General features: G+C 40.7%; 1 protein-coding gene across 8 annotated transcripts in view; it reads left to right on the forward strand.

The window, feature by feature from the left end:
* KMT2A (lysine methyltransferase 2A) overlaps window positions 1-17,176 on the forward strand; it is an 80,531-nt gene that overhangs the window by 13,519 nt on the left and 49,836 nt on the right. For all 8 annotated transcript variants that reach the window (XM_070624941.1, XM_070624942.1, XM_070624943.1 and 5 more), the window contains 2 exons: window positions 11,082-11,151; window positions 13,830-16,480. In XM_070624941.1, the coding sequence (XP_070481042.1) occupies window positions 11,082-11,151; window positions 13,830-16,480 (2,721 nt within the window). The remainder of the gene's footprint in view (window positions 1-11,081; window positions 11,152-13,829; window positions 16,481-17,176) is intronic.

Genomic DNA, 17,176 nt, shown 5'->3' on the forward strand with positions numbered 1-17,176 from the left:
TGTGTGTGTTGTATTTTTCTCTTCTTATAGATTCAACGACATTATTGTTATAGTCCACTTTTTGGAAATAATTTACAGGCGTCACTATATTTTCTTCCGTTACAAATGATGAAAAAGTACTTGCAAAGGGGCTCATCTTCCCCCTAAATGGCATTCATAAGTATGGCACTCTACAGAGTGAGAAATGTAGAGAGATTGGAAAATCTAATTCATTTTTCAAAGAACATCTTTTATGTACCAGGCTGGTGACCAGATGCTGGGGCGTTAACACTGAATGAGTCCCGTCCCTCGTGAAACTTACTGTCTAATTTCTTTTTACTGAGCTCAGCTTAAAATACAGCATGAATATGAGTACTAAAATTATAGTACTTTGCAAAATACTTTAAAAATTGGTAATTGGAAGGTTGAAGCTCTCAAAATTAATATTAACAGAATTGTTCTTGGGAGCAATTCAAGTAGTAGTCTTCATTTACTGATTTACTGGTTCTTGAGAGTCAGTTATACCAAGTGTCATATGTGAATCAAGATATTTTAAATGTTCTCAAGGTATTTAATAGCTTTTTTCTTCCTGTTAAAAGGGAACTTAGGTACTCCCACGTCCTCTGTCACCTCCTACAATTGCAGAAGTACCACTTTCTACTTGTATTCTGGATCCTGTCCCCTCTCGTCTCCTCAGGGCTGTCCCTGCAGTTATCCGCTCTCTCTTGCATCGGCAGTTTCTCTCTCACGACTGGATTGGTCTCATCAACATATAAAACTGTCAGACTGTCTTAATATAATCCTTCTGTTCAAAAACCCTTGACCTCACATCCTCCTCCAGCTACTACCCAATTCTCTGCTGCTCCCTTTCACAACAAAACTCCTTGAAAGTGCTCTGTGTGATTGCTGTCTCCACTTTGTCACCTCTCATCCCCTCTTCAGCCACTGCACTTGGGCTTTTATCCCCGTGACTGCCGAAACAGCTCTTGTCAAGGTCCTCGAGGACCTCTTTCTTGCTAGATTGAATAGATAATTCGCAGTCCTCATCCTGTGAAACCTTTGGGCAGCCTTTGAACCAGCTGACCACTCCCTTCTTGAAACACTCTTTTCTTGGATTCCGTAACACTGCACTTACCTGCTTTGTTCTTAACTCATTGTTTATTAACTTTCAGTATTCTGTATGGCTTCCCTCCTTTGCTTAACTCTCCTGAATGTTGGAGTCCCCTGAAGTCTACCTTTGGCTACCTTCTCTATCCTCACACTCTTCCTAGGTGATCTTAACAGGCCTCATCTATGTGCTGATGATACTAAATCTTTGTCTCTAACCCTGACTACTCCGTGGACTCCCAGACTTGTGTAACCAACTGCCCTATTTGACATTTCCGTTGGTATAATAATAATAATAATGAGTGGTTAGCATTTATTGAGTGTTTGTCGTGGGCCAGGCAGTATTCTGAGTGCTTCATATGTATTACCGCACCTGATTCTTGCTCACCCTCTGAGGTAGCCACTACTATTCCCAGGCAAGGAAACAGGTATGCGTCGAAGCAGTCGGATATCTAATAGGTATTGTACGCTTACCATGTCCAAAGAGTCCTAATTTTCTTCTCTCTCCTTGTTTCAGAATGACTCTGCCATTTACCTAGTTGTTTAGGCCTAAAATTTAAGCGTTATCCTTGATTTCTCTCTTTTATTCATAGTCCAAATAACTCATCAGCAAATTCTATCCACACCTCCAAAATACCTTAAATCTAACGACCTCTCATCAATTCTATCACCAACCCCCCAGACTTACCTATTATAGTCCTTTGACTGGACTACTCTTGTGTTCTCACCTCAGTGAAGTTTGTTCTTTACACAGCAACTATGTAGTCCAAGTGTAAATCAATCAAATCTTATTTCCTCTCTAAACCTGTCAGTGTCTCTCTCCCTGCCCTCCTTCTTCCCGCACTGCTGGAATAAATCCAGATTCCTCACTGTGGCCAACAAAGCCATACCTGATCTGGCCTCTGGTCAGGGCTGCTTCTCCCGCGCCATCTCTTCTCATTCTCGCTCATTCTGCTGCAGAGCCATGCTGGCCTTACTGTCTGTCATCCCTGCCATGCTTGTTGCTGCCTGCGACCTTTGCACTTACTATCAAGCTAGAATACTACTCCACCTAGATCTTTATGTTTGTCTGTCTTTTTCTCATCATTTAGGTCTAAACCACGGTTCAGCAAGTTTTTTCTGCAAAGGCCTAGATGGTCTCAATTGCAACAACTCAACTCTGCTGTTGTAGTGCAAAAGCAGCCACAGACAATACTTAAATGAATGAGCGTGGCTGTGTTCCAATAAAACTTTATGGACGCTGAAATTTGAATTGCATATAATTTTCATGTACACAAAATATTCTTTTGATTTTGTTCAACCGTTTAAAATGTTACAAACCATTCTTAGCTCATGGACTGAGCGAAAACAGGTGGCAGGCCAGATTTGGCCTGTGGCCCGTAGTTTGCCAGTCCTTGGTAAACCATCACCTTAGGGAAGCCTTTGCTGACCACCCCAAGGACAGTGAAAATAGCCCCCATAGCTAACCCTCATCAATCCTATTGCCCTAGTTTCTTTCTTTATTTGTCACATGTTTATTTTCTGTTTCCACTAGATTGGAGCTTCATGGGGCAGGAATTTCATCAGTTCTTCACCTGTGTCTCCTTAGAGTCTAGAACAGTGCCTAACAATACTTAGTAAATACTTGTTGGGTGACTGAATGCCAATCACAATGAATTATGGCTGTAGACTGCTATCTGGTCTCTCTTTATTCGGTCTCTTTCGTACTCTAATTCTGTTTGTGTGTGTGTGTATATATATACTGTTTCCAGAATAAACTTCAAACACAGTTACACCTTTTCTACATTTGAGAACCACTGGGAGCCCCCTGCTGTTTATTGAATCAGGTTTGACCATGGCATCCCAGAATTTACAAGGTTCTGATACTTCATTTGTCTTCTGTCTTGGCCCTGCTGTGGCTACTCCTTTCCAACCAAAGCAGTTTTTACCAATCCTTTCATCGGTTTTCCACTTCTCCGCATTAGTCCTCCTCCCATTTATTCTTTTTTTTTTTTTTTAAAGATTTTATTTTTCCTTTTTCTCCCCAAAGACCCCCGCTACATAGCTGTATATTTTTACTTGTGGGTCCTTCTAGCTGTGGCATGTAGGACGCCGCCTCAGCATGGTCTGACGAGTGGCACCATGTCCCGGCCCAGGATCCAAACCCTCGAAACCCCGGAGTGCTCGAACTCAACCACTCGGCCTCGGGGCAGCTGCCCTCCCATTTATTCTTAATCAGCCGTTGTCCATGATCTATTTCCTTCACGGCTGCATTCTTAAAACTTTTGCAGGTTGTGAGCCTCTTTGAGAATCTGAAGAAATCTGTTGTGTTTTTCACTTGACAGATGCCCGTATAAACACAGTTTTGCCTGTGATTTCAGAGAAAATTCTAAGCTTACTCCTGCCTGTAAACTTTTCAGCAACTAAATCCTTGCTGAGCTGCTTTCCCAATGGAAGAGAATCCCTCTCCATTGTGCTTTGTATTCACTCCCCCCCAGTGCTGACCCCTCCACCCGTCCCTTCTCCGTTTATTACTGCTTTGCTTTTGAGGAGTTTCAGTGTCTTCTTCCCTGCTGCTGTGTTCCCCTTTGACATATAAACACATTCAACTGAACAAATACTCCTCCCCAGCTAGTCTTTCCCTACCTGTGCCCTCTCTCTCCTTTCCCAGATAACCAAGTTTTTCCAAAAGAGTAGTCTATGCTTATTTCCATTTTGTCACTTTCTAATCACACCTCAACCCACTGCAGTTTGGCTCCCCCTGCCTCTAACACTGCAGGGAAATCAGCCTTGCTAATGTCACAGGCGGCCTCCCAATTTTGAGATCCCGCTGTATCCCAAGCTTCAGTCCTTACCCAACTTGACCGTCCCTTGATGTGTGTTCTTCCATTGACTGTTTTGTACTTACTGTGCAAGCTCCTCCTCCTCGGCCATTCCATCTCCTCTCCTCGCTTGGCTTCCCTTTCCCCTGTCTGTTGTTAAGTGTAGGTATTCCTCAGGGGTCTGCCATCGGCCCTCCTTTTCTTTCAGTACTCTCTCTCCCTGGGAGATCGTGGTTACACGTATGCTTTCAGCCTTCATACATTCACTGAATCAAATGTGTTTTCTCCAGATCATTATACCTTACACCTTGGAGAGACATTTCAAATTCTCGTGTCTGAAGTGATCTCCCTTCTCACTCCTCTGAACCTGTCTTCCTGCTTGTATTCCCAATCTTGGTAAATATCACCATAAAAGTAATCAACTGAAGCCGAATACCTGCAAGTCTTTGTTGATTCTTTCCGTTCCCTTAACCTTTATGTCAAGACCTTGTCCATTTTGCCTCTGTCTCTGGACTCTGCCCTTTGTCTCAGTCCCCGGTGCCAATGTAGTCATTTTGTGACTGTTCTTCCTGCCTCTGGTTTTAAAGGTAGTCTCGACTTCCCACTGCTGTCATGGTGATCTTTTGAGAATATCAATCCAATCATGCTTCTCTCCTGCCTGAAAGTATCACTGACGAGCTGTAGTCTTCAGGATGAGGCCCACACTTCCTTGAGGATAAACTTCAAACTCCTGAAGGCATTTAAGACATTTCGTGATCTGCCTCTGCCTTTTCCCCTCATGTCTTAGCCCCCTTTCCCACATCAGCTAGGGCCTGGGCCATACTGGACTGTTTGTGATTTCCTCCAGGCCATGCTCTTTTGTACCTCTGCGCCTTTGTATGTGTTATTCTCTCTGCCGGCACTGTCTCCCCCTCACCCTGAGTTATCGCCCTTCAAAAGTTAGATTAAGTTGTCATCCTTTCTGCAATGACTTTCCTGACCCTTTCTCCTTGACTGGGTGAGTCGCCTTCTGCTCTGCTTCCACGTTTATTCCTCTAGCATAGCAGGCAACACACTGTATTCCCTTAACTTAATCATCCGCTCTTGACAGACTAGCAAGTCCTTGAAGGCAGAAGCTGTCTTTTATCTCTGTCTACAGCCCTTAACGCAGAAATGGGCTCACGTCTATTTGAATGAATAATTGAGTTGGTTTAGTCTGTCCTACCAGCCTGAGGACATTCTCCCTATGCATTCTTAAAAGTAAGAATCGTGTTGCCTAATTCTTTGGAGTCCACCAGTATTTTCTACAGTGCTATTGCCAAAGTAGGTACTTAATGTTTTTAAACAGTTATTGTATTACATTTCCTTTATTTTCATTATACAAACATTTATTGAATGCCACATGTGTGCCAGGTACTAGGAAAACAAAAATAATAAGTAGGGGGCCCGCCCGGTGGCGCAGTGGTTAAGTTCTCATGTTCCACTTCGGTGGCCCGGGGTTCGCCAGTTCGGATCCCGGGTGTGGACATGGCACCGCCTGGCAAGCCATGCTGTGGTAGGTGTCCCACATATAAAATACAGGAAGATGGGCATGGATGTTAGCCCAGGGCCAGCATTTCCTCAGCAAAAGAGGAGGATTGGCAGGAGATGTTAGCTCAGGGCTAATCTTCCTCAAAAAAAAAAAAGTAAACTGTCACTATCCTCAAAGAGTGAACACTCTAGAGAAGGAGACAAACACGTAAACACATTTCTAAATCCCTTATGCTAATTAAACAGTGGTAATTATGTGTGCATGTCTTTAAAATGCAGCATCAAGACCTTGGTATTTTAGAGCTTGTAGCAGTAGACACAGAGGGAAATGTGCCAGCAGAAGTGATATCTAACTGGAATAAATTCCCAAAGGAGAAGTGTTACTCTATTTTTACTAGAGCTGCTGAGATGCTCAATATGCCTCTTCGATGTTTCTTCATCTTCTTTAGTTGTTCTTAGTAATTTTCTTTGTTCTCTTGTGGCCTCCTCATATGATGGAACCATATTTGATGGTACCAAAAGTTAGAAACCTTCAAAACAGAATTTCAAACAATTAGAATATCAGGGTGATTTTGATACTGTCTGTGGTTATTGGTGTTATTTTCAATTGATTCATCAATAAACCTTTGTAGTTTAAGAAATTTGATTTTTCAGACTCTTAGAACTAAGCATTTTGGAGACAGACGAATGCTAAGAAATGGTTGCTGGAGGGCGTGTTTGAGATGCCTACCGCTGAGGGGTTTCTTGCTGGACGGGGGAGGGGAAGGGTGTGAGCAGGGTCACCCTTAAGCCTGTTCATCTGAGGCCAGAGCTGGCTGAGCTCGTTTAATAGAAGAGTTTGCACAGTAGTTTTGGAGCCCCCTCTTAGCCTGGGAGGTGAAGAACTCCAAGTGAGTGATTTTTGCTCTGACTGTGGTACACTGGGAGGACTTTAAGGGAGGAACTAAAGCCTGTTATGTATTTTATTTGAGGGTAGTGGGGAAAAGACATTGAGGCCCATCAGTTGCAGGTTTATCAGATCACTGATATCACTAGGAACTGTGTCTCCTCTAATCACTGCAGATGCTTTAGGTCTTGATTACCTAAACTCTCTCTGGTTTCTAACGCTGGAGTTGTGCCTAGTTATAATACTGAGGGATGGAGATAGACATTGCCGTCCTTTGGAAGAATTTTGAAATTTGTTGACTATTTCTCCATGAACCAAATACTAATATAAGAAGAAGAGTGTGAACTATTCCAAGATTTTAAGCAACTATTTTACTCCAGAACATGAAATACAGAACATTTGATCCTTCACTAACATTTTAATGCGACTGGTTTTTGAAAGGAAGGCTGAAACTGTGCACCTGGCCTGTCTGCCTTAGATGCTTCTTGGGAGCAGGAATTATGTCTTACTCTTCTTTGCTTCTGGAACAGATAGCATAGAAGTGGTTTTTGAATGAATGAATAAGTAAAAGAAATAGTGCTTTGTTTGATAAGTGGTCCTAGTAGTACATAATTCCTTGAAACACAGAATTTCATGTATTTTTCTAAAATGTCTTCATTATTATGTTTTGTATGTAAACATTATTATCTGTAATACTTATCTTGGATTCACTTAGGTTCTCTTGTGGAAAAACTATGCCTATTGCTTCATCACTTACAAATACTTACAAACCAGCCACTAAAGAACTAAAATTCTGCCATTAAAATAAAAATCTTCAAATGTTAAGATATTTATGAGTAAAATAGAATTTACTAGTAAAGGTATGCTTGGAAGTTCTCAAATAACTGGTTACCCTAGAGATAAGGGTAGAGAAAGAAATTGTACACATTTATTATTTCTACAATTAGATGTCACTTAGGAAGTGACATTAGATAGCTTCATTGCATTCTTAGTCACTGGGAGCTAAATGTGATTTAACAGTATTTTAAAGTGCTCAACCTGACAAGGATATTTTTCTATCTTTGGGGGTAAGAAAGTGTTAAAATCTTGGCGACCTAGTCTCCAAAGACGACATTGTCCGGAAGGAGTAGGTTTGATGGCTCTTGCCTGTACCCTGTCTTGGAATCTGTGCGCGTCGGAGAAAGCCACAGTGAAAGGAAAAGTATGTGTGATGAATGGCTTTTTGGGCCCAGTTCCCAGGAAGACTTGGTCATGTGTCGTGTGGTGTCTCCTGTACCCTCTCTCTTCAGGGCTGTCCAGGCTTATGAGGCCACGGTGCCAGACATGGATTTAATTGCAGCTCCTTTTGTTGTCTTGTTTGTAGACATTTTGCCTTAGCCTTTGATTTCTAGACAAGTCTAAATTGTTGGGAAGCCAATACGGTTACCTTGATTACTACACTTTCAGGAACCCCACGGGTTTAAACAGGATGATGGGAGCCGGATGAGAGGCAAGAAGGACTTCAATTGCAGCCCCTCTTGCAGCATCTCTTTCCCAGTGCGTTCTCGACTTGGCTTTCCTTAGAATCTTTTAGGGCCCTTACATGGAATCGGAAGTTCAGAGTTAGAAGCCGAGTTTTTTAACATAACAATGATGGCTTTTGTTTTTGGCTAAACTGTCTGGATTATTTAAACAATGGGTACTTATTTTTTTAAGCATGGTTCAGGAAGTCAACCTGTTTTTCAAGTGAAAAGAAAGTTCTTGGAGGGAAGTATTGTCTCTATTGACTACTCTTTCTCTTATTCCACCTACAAGATCATAGGGAAAGAGTTAATGCTCTCTGTCATTTTGGAAAGTACTTGCAAACTGTAAACGTTGGCAGAGTTAGTTAAATTGCTGTTTGACACTCAGTAGTACTCTGTTTTGGAGCACACTGCAGTTGGGCTTATATAGTTACATTTTGTGAAAGTTTGAAATACAGAAGAGTGACTCGCTAAGGTTGCTGATAATGAACCTAGCAACGTGGATTTCTTATATTTCTTTTGAAGATTAATAATCTTTCATTACTTGGTTATTGTATGTATAGTTGCTAGAACTGTCTCTCACTGCAGCACTTGGAGCATGAAAATCATGCATTTAGCAGTGTAGTCCCCTGGTAAGTGTTGGGAAATCCCCAGATGTCTTTGTGAAATGCATAGATTACCAAGTTGTTCCATGAAGGTAATGCAGGAAAAGAATGAATTAAATCAGAAAATTTAAGGGTCTGAAAATGGCATCGTGTTACTTTAATAGTAGCTGAAAGAGTAGCAGATTTTGTACTGTAGATTATTTATTTGATTCCTTTAAATATTTCCTTATAGTTTTAAATTGTAACTATTGTGGGAGGAAGTTCTTTATAACTAACTGTGTGACCTTGGGCAAGTCATTTGGCCCCTCAGAGCTTCAGTTTCTAAAACCACATCAATGATAAGAACTACAATATGGATGTTGCCCTATAGTTTTCTGAGTGATTTTACATAAATTACAAAATTTACATGTATTATTTCACTTACTCCTAAAACACTCCAATAAATAACGAATTGGAGATATAAAAATAGTGACTTATCTAATATCACGTAGCCTGCAAGTGCTAGAACTCACACCCCAGGCAAGTCCTTTGCTTTTTTCAATGATGTCATGTGCCAACAAATGAGAGAACTGGACTGATCCCCACTAAAATTCTAAGACACTGTAGTTGTTTTGTCTTTTGATTTTTTTTTTACAGCATTTGAGGCAGTTTACCGTGGCCTATTTTATTTGTCTGCTTTTTTCTCAAAGTTCATTTTAGGGTTACTATTTTAAATATCTTTTTTTCTGCCCAAAAGTACATTTAAAAATTTAACAATACTACGGGGCCGGCCCGGTGGTGCAGCAGTTAAGTGCGCACGTTCGGCTTCAGCGGCCCAGGGGTCGCTGGTTGGGATCCTGGGTGCGGACACGGCACCGCTTGGCATGCCATGCTGTGGCAGGCGTCCCACATGGAAAGTAGAGGAAGATGGGCATGGATGTTAGCTCAGGGCCAGTCTTCCTCGGAAAAAAGAGGAGGATTGGCAGCAGTGAGCTCAGGGCTAATCTTCCTCACACACACAAAAAAATTTAACAATATGGAATTTCCATTATTGTGCTAAGAGTTTTGGATAAGTTGGGTGTTTTTTTGTAATGTTGTAGCTTACATGTGTAAACCCTGAAAATTATTCCAGAAATTTATTTAGGGTTAAGCCCCACATGTCTAAGGTTGTTCTAAGTTGTTTTAAGATGAAGAGATAGATTTTTTCTTTTTCACAAATGATGTTAATAATAAGAACTTACTTTAAATTTTATTTAACGGTGAAAGAAGAGACTGTAGAAAAAGTACTCGATGTATGTATTCCTTAAATTTAGGTTTAACACATTCTTAGAATTATGATACTTTTCAAACAAATCTCTTTGAAGGGGATAATGTCCGTTTTTTTCTTAGTTAAATACTTTAATAATTTTAGCAATCTCAGAGCAAAAACCTTTTTAGATTCTAATAAGAATTGCCCCTCACTTGCGTAGTATGCAGAGTCTTGGCCTCAAATATTTTGCTCCTCAAAAACGTTTAAATTTAAGAGCTGAACCTGCTAATGTGTCTCAAAGCTTGGGTGCATATTTTCATATATTCCTGGTTAATAAGTGGTGAAACAGATTAGCACCTGACTCGAGCTTTAAGCTCACCAGGAAAACAACTCTTCAGAAGACCCACAGATGCTGTCCACATACATGTGGTCTTTGCTCTTGAGAGGAAAATTTAGGGGGGTGTGATTGTTGGAACTTAGTTTGGGGCTTATCAGTATAAATCGTAGGTTCAAGAAAACGTGTGTTTCATTTCGTATTGTATTCTCGTTTTATGTGGATTTTGTTTCTGGAATTTGAAATTCTGTCTCTTGTCTCTTTCTGGAAAGAACTCAGTCTCTGAATCAATGAATTTCTGTTAATCAGTTTGTTTAATAGACCATCTTTCTTGAGAACTTGTCCAAGAGAGGTTAAATCCTTAGTATTTTTTAAAGGGCAGGTTAAAAGTTTAGAGGTAAGGAGAAATTTTTGCTTTTTGCCTTCTTCTAGTATAACCTGAAAATAAGATGCTTCCTTAAGTTATTCTTGAATGCGTTTCACCCTATCTGTGGTCAGTTCGTGATCCCTTTCACCAATGCTGCTGCCCACCATTAAGTCTCTTATCACAGGGCATTTTAAAATGATGCCATAAAATGCATGTTGAGAATCTTTGGATCTCAAATGTACAGACATCACATCTAACTGTCAATTCCTGAGTTAAGGAACTGACGATTATGGCAATTTCAGTCTCTATTAATATTTAGTAGTCAGGAGATTATGATACTGTTTATGTTATTCCTTATGTGTCTGTAGACTTAACTACTTGTTGAAAGATGTGTTTGTTTTATTGGGGCTGTATATTTCTGCCATTGTACTGATTTTCTTACTTGAATTAAAGTTGTTCTTTAATTGTTTTGGGCTGTATCTGTAGTTTGAAATTTAGGACTATCCCCTGTGTACTATGCACCAAAGATGACATTTCAATGCATTGTTCAATTACTACACAGCTCCTATTTGTCTGTAATGAAGCTGTCTGGCTGGGTCCATTTATTTCAATATGAGTTATTTTTTAATAGCCTATGAATGATGCTGAGTAATATATAGAGGCTAATTTTCCAAATTCATTTGTGTCTCCTCTGGGCATTTCTTGGGGGTATGTTCACATACATTTTTGTTTCTGATTTTAAAATAATTTTCCTTTGTTGTAGGATGAGCAGTTCTTAGGTTTTGGCTCAGATGAAGAAGTCAGAGTACGAAGTCCCACAAGGTCTCCTTCAGGTATGGCCAATGAAGCGCATGGTGCCTTTGAGTTTTGCTTGTTAAGAGACTGTGGCTTCCCCTTGCCTTCTTTGCATGTAAAAGATGGTCTTAAATACTTGGGTTTTTTGGTGCATCCTTCAGTTTCCCTCACACTAAGTAGGAAATGGCTTATGAACTAGAGCTCTATATGGGACTCCTTTCTGTCAGGCCACTTTTGGTTTATTCTTTGTTATGCTTCTCTTTGGGAACCACCTGAGGCATGGGGGGGAGATTTCCATGGAATGATTGGCAAACCTGGTAGGTAAATTGAAGATAACCTACTAAGAGCATCCTCAGATTTTATGTTTTTTGAATTATATTGTAGAACCTATAGCTTTGGGAATAACTTGGCCACTGTTTTTTACAGATGAAATTTGGTCCACTGTTGTCAAAGAACTAAAAACAAAATATTGGCACTGTACGAAACTCTTTTATCCTTGAAAGGCTGTATTAAAATAAAGAAAATAAAAATGATATGGGGTGTGTCCATTTATAAGCAATATTTGTCATTGTTCTCACCAAGAAAATATCTAGAATGTCTTGAAATTCTAGGCTTACAGCAGTTTCCTGAGAGATGATCCTCAGTGGAAATACCGTTTAATGGCTTGCAGAATTCTGTTGAGCGTAAGAGAGGGCTATGGATCTTTTGATCAAAAAAACATTCCCCATCTGTGCTGCCATTCTGACTTCTTCTGTGGTTTGCTTTGATTTTCTCTGGATAGGCAGTCTAGTTAAATATGATGTTGTTAGCCGAGTTTTTACTCTTTGACATTGACTTAGTCTGTCGTGTTTTTAGCATTTGGGTTCCTTTTCAGAGTCATCATAGGTTATATAATCTAACTCAAACACCTAAGCTGACAGGTTTTCCTCTCTCAGGTGACGATGGTATTACCATTCCAGTTGGGAGGAGTTAGCCAGTTGTATCTCAGTGTCTGTGCCTTTAGAGAGAGGGAGTCTTCTCATTAAGACGTGATGAAATCTTAAAACTCCATATCAGAAAGTGATTTTAGAGATCATCTGGTCTGACCCTTCATTTATAGATGACAAAATGAGGTCCAGAAAATACGTGATGAGCATCTTTAGAACTGATTTTTGAGTTCTTTGACTGTGTTGTGGATTATGAAAGTTAGCAGCAGAGCTGGGCTCTTCTCTGTTCTGCTTTTTCTACTTGTCCACCAAAAGCTTCTTTTAAAAGTTGGATAGAAGAGGTTTTCAGAATTAATAAAGCCTTGTGAGTGGCCAGGTTCAAGTCTACCATGATGATGAGGAATCTTGTGATGTACTTCTGGGTAGGAATTTATTTTGTTAATTCACAACTCTTTCTTGATGGTTTCCTCTTAAATTTTTTCTTGGCTGTCAGTCTACCCTGAATATTGTCTTGGTGTTTTTTTTTTAAAACCAGCTAAATAGGCTTCATTAGTTAAGAAATAAAACATAGTTTCTCTGCTGTCTCCTAGTCCATTACTTTTGTTGTAATTAGTATATATTGAGAGTGGAATTGTGAATTCTTAATCTATTAAGGGAATTCTGAAGTTAATTGGTGAGGAAAGCATTTATATTTAGAAAGCTCAACAATAAGACCTTTGTTGATTTCTGTTCTGTTAGAAGGTTGGTTCCATAGTCTAAAATTAAAATGTTCATCGTAACAGCCTAAATCTCTTTTGGTGCCAGTTAGGGGATGTTTTCGTCTCAGAAGAATGTTGAGTCATAAAACATTGAAAAGTCAGGAGAGAAGAGAAGATATGATAGGCCAGGAAACTTTTAATACATTTAGAAAATACAGGTTTATACAAAGAATTTTAGAAAACAATTTTGTTTTCTTAAGTCTCTTGATAAGTAGCAGATTGAGCTGATTTATAAATTGGCAAATTCCTTTTATTTAGAATAGAAGAAATCAGATTTAGTAAATTGTTGATTTGCTCTTGACATCAATTAAGGTTACATCTTTTTTGTAACTTGGGACTAACTAGTTCAGGAACCTGCAGTAGGAGACTAGATTAATGGATATGTCATCTTGTCCCTCCACTAATTACTTCACATGCCACTGAGTTCAGTGATTTTATTCTGAGATCTCATGAATGAATATTTTTCTATTCAAGAAAACTTTTTTGGTTTACTGTGGCAAAACAGATTGAAGCTGAGTTGCCCAGGGGCCTTTTCCTATAGAAATCGGTATGTTACTGATTGGAGAGCACCTTGTTCAGATTTATTAAAGCCAAAATTCTGCATTGAAAAGACGGGATGGCTCACTGTAACCATGTTCTCAAATGTTAGTCTTGGTGGCTAGGATATGGAAAAGGTAATAAAGATTTTTTTCTAACGTATTTTTTTGAATTCAGAAAAAAATCTTGCTCACCTAAAGTTGTAGGAAAACCAGATTTGTATATTAATTGCTCAGTTGAAAACCTCTTATTATTATCTTAGTTTTTCTATCCAAAAAGTAGTTAAATGTTCTTTTAGGTGGAATGTTATTTCCTTGATTTCTTTGAGGCAAGTTTTTGGTGAAAAGAAACTAAGCACAATTGAGATGTTTTGTTGACTCATTAGACCCAAGTAGAGCAGTACACAGTGGCTTGTTCTAAATTATATTCAGCTTAGTTAAGACCTAAACTACAAAGCTAAATATGTGCTCTTCGTTGTTTAATTTCTATACACAGTTAAAACTAGTCCTCGAAAACCTCGTGGGAGACCTCGAAGTGGCTCTGACCGAAATCCAGCTATCCTCTCAGATCCATCTGTGTTCTCCCCGCTAAGTAAATCAGAGACCAAATCTGGAGATAAGATCAAGAAGAAAGATTCTAAAAGCATAGAAAAGAAGAGAGGAAGACCTCCCACCTTCCCTGGAGTAAAAATCAAAATAACACATGGAAAGGACATTTCAGAGTTACCAAAGGGAAACAAAGAAGATAGCCTGAAAAAAATTAAACGGACACCATCTGCTACCTTTCAGCAAGCCACAAAGATTAAAAAATTAAGAGCAGGTAAACTCTCTCCTCTCAAGTCTAAGTTTAAGACAGGGAAGCTTCAACTAGGAAGGAAGGGGGTACAAATTGTACGGCGGCGAGGAAGGCCTCCATCGACAGAAAGGGTAAAGACCCCTTCAGGTCTCCTCATTAACTCCGAACTGGAAAAGCCCCAGAAGGTCCGGAAGGACAAGGAAGGAACACCTCCACTCACAAAAGAAGATAAGACAGTAGTCAGACAAAGCCCTCGAAGGATTAAGCCGGTTAGGATTATTCCTTCTTCTAAAAGGACAGATGCAACAATTGCTAAGCAGCTCTTGCAGAGGGCAAAAAAGGGGGCGCAAAAGAAAATTGAGAAAGAAGCAGCTCAGCTGCAAGGAAGAAAGGTGAAGACGCAGGTCAAAAATATTCGACAGTTCATCATGCCTGTGGTCAGTGCCATCTCCTCACGGATCATTAAGACCCCTCGGCGGTTTATAGAGGATGAGGATTATGACCCTCCAATTAAAATTGCCCGACTAGAGTCTACACCGAATAGTAGATTCAGTGCCACGTCCTGTGGATCTTCTGAAAAATCAAGTGCAGCTTCTCAGCACTCTTCTCAAATGTCTTCAGACTCCTCCCGATCTAGTAGCCCCAGTGTCGATACCTCCACAGACTCTCAGGTCTCTGAGGAGATTCAGGTACTTCCTGAAGAGCGGAGCGATACCCCCGAAGTTCGTCCTCCACTGCCTATTTCCCAGTCCCCAGAAAATGATGGTAATGACAGGAGAAGCAGAAGGTATTCAGTGTCAGAGAGAAGTTTTGGATCTAGAACAGCTAAAAAGTTATCAGCTCTACAAAGTGCCCCCCAGCAGCAGACCTCTTCCTCTCCACCTCCACCTCTGCTGACCCCGCCCCCACCGCTGCAGCCAGCCTCCAGTATCTCTGACCACACACCTTGGCTTATGCCTCCAACAATCCCTTTAGCATCACCGTTTTTGCCTGCTTCTGCTGCTCCCATGCAAGGGAAACGAAAATCTATTTTGCGGGAACCGACGTTTAGGTGGACTTCTTTAAAGCATTCTAGGTCAGAGCCACAATATTTTTCCTCAGCAAAGTATGCCAAAGAAGGTCTTATTCGCAAACCAATATTTGATAATTTCCGACCCCCTCCACTAACTCCCGAGGATGTTGGCTTCGCGTCCGGTTTTTCTACATCTGGTACTGCTGCTTCAGCCCGATTGTTTTCACCACTCCATTCTGGAACAAGGTTTGATATGCACAAAAGGAGCCCCCTTCTGAGAGCTCCAAGATTTACTCCAAGTGAGGCTCACTCTAGAATATTTGAGTCTGTAACTTTGCCTAGTAATCGAACTTCTGCTGGAACATCTTCTTCAGGAGTGTCTAACAGAAAACGGAAAAGAAAAGTGTTTAGCCCTATTCGATCTGAACCAAGATCTCCTTCTCACTCCATGAGGACAAGAAGTGGAAGGCTTAGTACTTCTGAGCTGTCACCTCTCACCCCGCCGTCTTCTGTCTCTTCCTCGTTAAGCATTTCTGTTAGTCCTCTTGCCACTAGTGCCTTAAACCCAACTTTCACTTTTCCTTCTCATTCCCTGACTCAGTCTGGGGAATCAGCAGAGAAAAACCAGAGACCAAGGAAGCAGACTAGTGCTCCAACAGAGCCATTTTCATCCAGTAGTCCTACTCCTCTCTTCCCCTGGTTTACCTCAGGCTCTCAGACTGAACGAGGGAGAAATAAAGACAAGGCCCCTGAGGAGCTGTCCAAAGATCGAGATGCTGACAAGAGCATGGAGAAGGACAAGAGTAGAGAGAGAGACCGGGAGAGAGAAAAAGAGAATAAGCGGGAGTCAAGGAAAGAGAAAAGGAAAAAGGGATCAGAAATTCAGAGTAGTTCTGCTTTGTATCCTGTGGGCAGGGTTTCCAAAGAGAAGGTTGTTGGTGAAGATGTTGCCACCTCATCTGCCAAAAAAACGACAGGGCGGAAGAAGTCTTCATCACTTGATTCTGGGACTGATATTGCTTCTGTGACTCTTGGGGATACAACAGCTGTCAAAACCAAAATACTTATAAAGAAAGGGAGAGGAAATCTGGAAAAAACCAACTTGGACCTCGGCCCAACTGCCCCATCCCTGGAGAAGGAGAAAACCCTCTGCCTTTCCACTCCTTCATCTAGCACTGTTAAACATTCCACTTCCTCCATAGGCTCCATGTTGGCTCAGGCAGACAAGCTTCCAATGACTGACAAGAGGGTTGCCAGCCTCCTAAAAAAGGCCAAAGCCCAGCTCTGCAAAATTGAGAAGAGTAAGAGTCTTAAACAAACTGACCAGCCCAAAGCACAGGTACTCTTTTCCATCTTGCCTGTTCAAATCCGGGCCCTCCTATGAGCAAGTTTTAGGCTAAGTGTTTTCAATTACATCTAGTTATGGGAATCAATGAAAGGGTCAAGGAGGTGGTGGCATTTGCAATGGTCCCTTAAGGACTGGTAGGACTTTGATAGGTAGAAAATGTTGGGGAAGAACATTTTGACTAGAGGGAATAGTGTGGGTAGAGATGGAAAAATATAAAACATATTTGAGGAACAGTGAATGGCTGGACTGGTGCACGTAGGAAAGTGGTGAACTCAGACTGAAAGGTAGATTGGGGCCACGTTACAGAGACGCCGAGGTGTTTGACTCCGTGAGTTTGGTGTAATGGAATCTGTGACTTAATTTTGAAGGTGCATTTTTGTAGTCAAATTGTTTTACTATAGAAAACTGGGAGGGGGGCGGGCTCAGATTCTCTTCTTCTGAGTAGCAGTGATCAGAGCAATAGATAGTAGGTGTTTGCAGAATACTGATGAGGAGCACTTAGCCTTAAGTAGTGGGACAGAAAAGCTGTAGGATTCAGTTAGTTAAATGATGACAAACAGATTTTTACAAAGAACAGCGTTTTTTTTACCAAGTGAGCTAGACTCTCTGAGAAAACCTGCTGATCTTGAGGTTCTTTTAAAAAACTGTCATGTAGGAGATAGATATTTATACCAACATATCAAGTTA

The sequence above is a fragment of the Equus przewalskii genome, chromosome 6 (genome assembly GCF_037783145.1).
Source record: "Equus przewalskii isolate Varuska chromosome 6, EquPr2, whole genome shotgun sequence".
NCBI lineage: Eukaryota > Metazoa > Chordata > Mammalia > Perissodactyla > Equidae > Equus > Equus przewalskii.